The sequence below is a fragment of the Phalaenopsis equestris genome, unplaced genomic scaffold (genome assembly GCF_001263595.1).
Source record: "Phalaenopsis equestris unplaced genomic scaffold, ASM126359v1 Scaffold000405, whole genome shotgun sequence".
NCBI lineage: Eukaryota > Viridiplantae > Streptophyta > Magnoliopsida > Asparagales > Orchidaceae > Phalaenopsis > Phalaenopsis equestris.
In genome coordinates, this window is record NW_018164847.1 from 129,114 (window position 1) to 131,792 (window position 2,679).

The 2,679-nt window shown below is 33.7% G+C and overlaps 1 protein-coding gene across 1 annotated transcript; it reads left to right on the forward strand.

Moving 5' to 3' along the window:
* The first annotated feature begins 227 nt into the window (after window positions 1–227).
* LOC110026950 (heavy metal-associated isoprenylated plant protein 20-like) lies at window positions 228–1,786 on the forward strand. Its single transcript, XM_020728184.1, has 3 exons — window positions 228–342; window positions 1,067–1,142; window positions 1,232–1,786. Exons 1-3 carry the CDS (start codon window positions 253–255, stop codon window positions 1,522–1,524), a joined length of 459 nt encoding a protein of 152 aa, XP_020583843.1. The 5' UTR covers window positions 228–252; the 3' UTR covers window positions 1,525–1,786.
* The last annotated feature ends 893 nt before the right edge of the window (window positions 1,787–2,679 follow it).

A 2,679-nucleotide genomic window follows, 5' to 3' on the forward strand; every position in this document is an offset into this window, starting at 1 on the left:
ATTAAAATGTTTTTAATTAAGTATAAAAGTCGCAAATATTCAAGAATAATTGAGAATTGCAATTATTGCATGATTGATACAGCTTCCATTGTTCTGCACAGCTTCACTTTGATTGTATAAATGGAACAATTAAACAATATCATGCTTTCCTTATAACTTACCCGCTTGTATTACAAACTCGAAGCATAGCCATCTCTCTCCCTCTCTCTTTACCTCTCTCTCTCTCTCTCCCCCTATAGTAAGGAATTGGAGATGGGATTACTTGACCATTTGTCAGAAGTGTGTAGCATCACAGACACCAGGAGAGCTCTGGAAAGGAAGAAGAGAAAGAGGCCACTCCAAGTAAGCTTTGAGATACTTAGGGGTGTTTGTTCCGGGCTGCTGCAACTGTTTATAGAAGTTGTTGTTCAAAAAACTGTTATGAGTATTACAAATTTATTCTTTCAAAAACTTAGACGGGAGTTTTATAGCAATTATTGCCCCTAATCAGGTCAAGTTGGAAAACACAGTTTTTCACTCTAGCTTTATGAAAAAATAGAAAAAAAAAAAGTTTTGTCAGACACAAAAAAATGTTGTGCGGCATCGCACGACCTCTAGACCACACTGTGTCCCCAACACACACCATAAGTTTCCTCTAAGAAAATAAGAGGATGCTTGAGACAGTTGTCTGCCTACGTTGTGTTTCAAACCATCATCGTGATTCTTTTTGAGAAACTACTTCGTAGGTGTTTCATAAAGATATCTATTGTAAAAAGTTAATTTTTGTAACGAGATTTATTAAAATGTGACGGCTATGAGAAAGTTGGTTCTGAACTTTTTGAAAAAATAAAATATTTAAAATTCTATGAGAAAGTTGTTTCTGAACTTTTTGAAAAAATAAAATATTTAAAATTGTCACTATTTTTTTTTCTATAATAAACACAATTACAAATAGCTACAATCACCCACTCTAAGCTCTATTAATTGCCGAAATTCAATCTATAAAAATATTTCATTGTCTGCATAATTTTCTTATGCACATATTCCAACTCAGTAGTTTTCTATCATCTTTTTGGGAACAAAATAGACTGTGCAGATAAAGGTTAAAATGGACTGCGATGGCTGTGAACGAAGAGTGAAGCATGCTGTCCGCTCAATGAAAAGTGAAGATCTTTCACTCCCTAAAAATTGCTCTTTTCAAATTTTACATAATTACTGAGCTTTTTATTTAAAAAAAAAATTCATTTTGCAGATGTAATATCAGTGGATGTGAACAGAAATCAAGGCCGAGTATCTGTAACAGGACATGTAGAGCCTGCAAAGGTTTTGCAGAGGGTGAGGAGCACAGGGAAAGTAGCTGAGTTCTGGCCTTATGCTCCTCATAATCTGGTTTTCTACCCTTATGTTGCTGGGGCTTATGATAAGAAGGCCCCATCAGGGTTTGTTCGCAAAGTTCCTCAAGCCATGTTGAGCCCGGGGAGCTCTGTGGAGAGGTATATTTCTATCTTTAGTGATGACAATCCCAATGCTTGTTCTATGATGTGAGGGGAGATAGACATGCTAGGTTGGCTTTTAGCTTAGTTTTGTGGTAATAGTTGGTGATGTTTTGTGTGTCACTGGAGAAAATATTACGTGCGGCTAGCTGCACGCTGCACGTCCACGTCCGGATGACTGTCCAGATGAGGCGCATGGAGGCTTATTCAGACCATCGTCTTTACTTGTGGTTGTTGCATGTAATATTTGCTCGTGTGATTGATTGAACAGAATACGAATAGAAATGAGTTGTTCGTGTAATAATTTGTGCTTAGTGACCTTCTGAAAATTTGACATTTTGTTTTTTTTTTTTTTTTTTTTTTTTTTTTTTTAACTTTATTAACAAATTATTGGATTTATGTTTAATTTATAGCTAGTAATTCTAGTGTCCACTCAAGGCATATTATGTGGTTTCCAAGCAAAAATAAATAATTTATTATGCCATAAAGTTATAAGAATGTTGGATCGATGTAACTGCCTTAAAAATCAACCAAAGGCCTCTCAAAAGTACAATTACAAGTTAATGACATTCAAAACATGATAAAAGTCAACATATCCAACCTCATGAGTTTTACAGCTTCCTAGAAGTTCTTTATGGTTTCAATTCCTTTAAGGAGAGCCCTATGTTTAGATAACTTAAGACCTATGAGCCATTAGATGGAATGAAGTTGTCTGTAATAAGCATCATAATCTCAATAAGATTAAACAAAATGACATGTTTAGACTAATAATTTTAATGTGGATTTAGAGATGCTTAAAATTGATTGTTAAACCCCCACTTTGCTAAGTCTTTGAAAGCAATGGACTTTCAAGAAGAAACTTATTGTTGAGTTCTTGAGAGTATTCTTAAAGACATCAATAAATGTATTTTTTAAAAAATTTCTATAATGAAAATCAATTTTTTAAGGTTGAATATATATATATATATATGCCAAGTAGGTGGGCCTTCTGATCTCAAAGTTGCACTGGATATTTTGATTACGCTCACTTAGCCATTAAAAGTTGTTTTGCACCATAAACATCAAATAATAATTATTATAATAATAATATAGCTTCATTGAATTTTGTTTAGGGTTTACCTCAAACTCTCTTAAACATCTTCAACCTCAATCAAAGTCTTTTTCCATGACAGTTATGAAACAGCATATTTACTCTTGATGATTTTTA

Bases quoted from the DNA above. Each gene is read 5' to 3' on its own strand.
- LOC110026950 (XM_020728184.1), top strand. From the start codon at position 253: ATGGGATTACTTGACCATTTGTCAGAAGTGTGTAGCATCACAGACACC. The intron at 343-1,066 runs GTAAGCTTTGAG...GGAACAAAATAG, and splicing joins AGAGAAAGAGGCCACTCCAA to ACTGTGCAGATAAAGGTTAA. The intron at 1,143-1,231 runs GTGAAGATCTTT...TTCATTTTGCAG, and splicing joins TGCTGTCCGCTCAATGAAAA to ATGTAATATCAGTGGATGTG.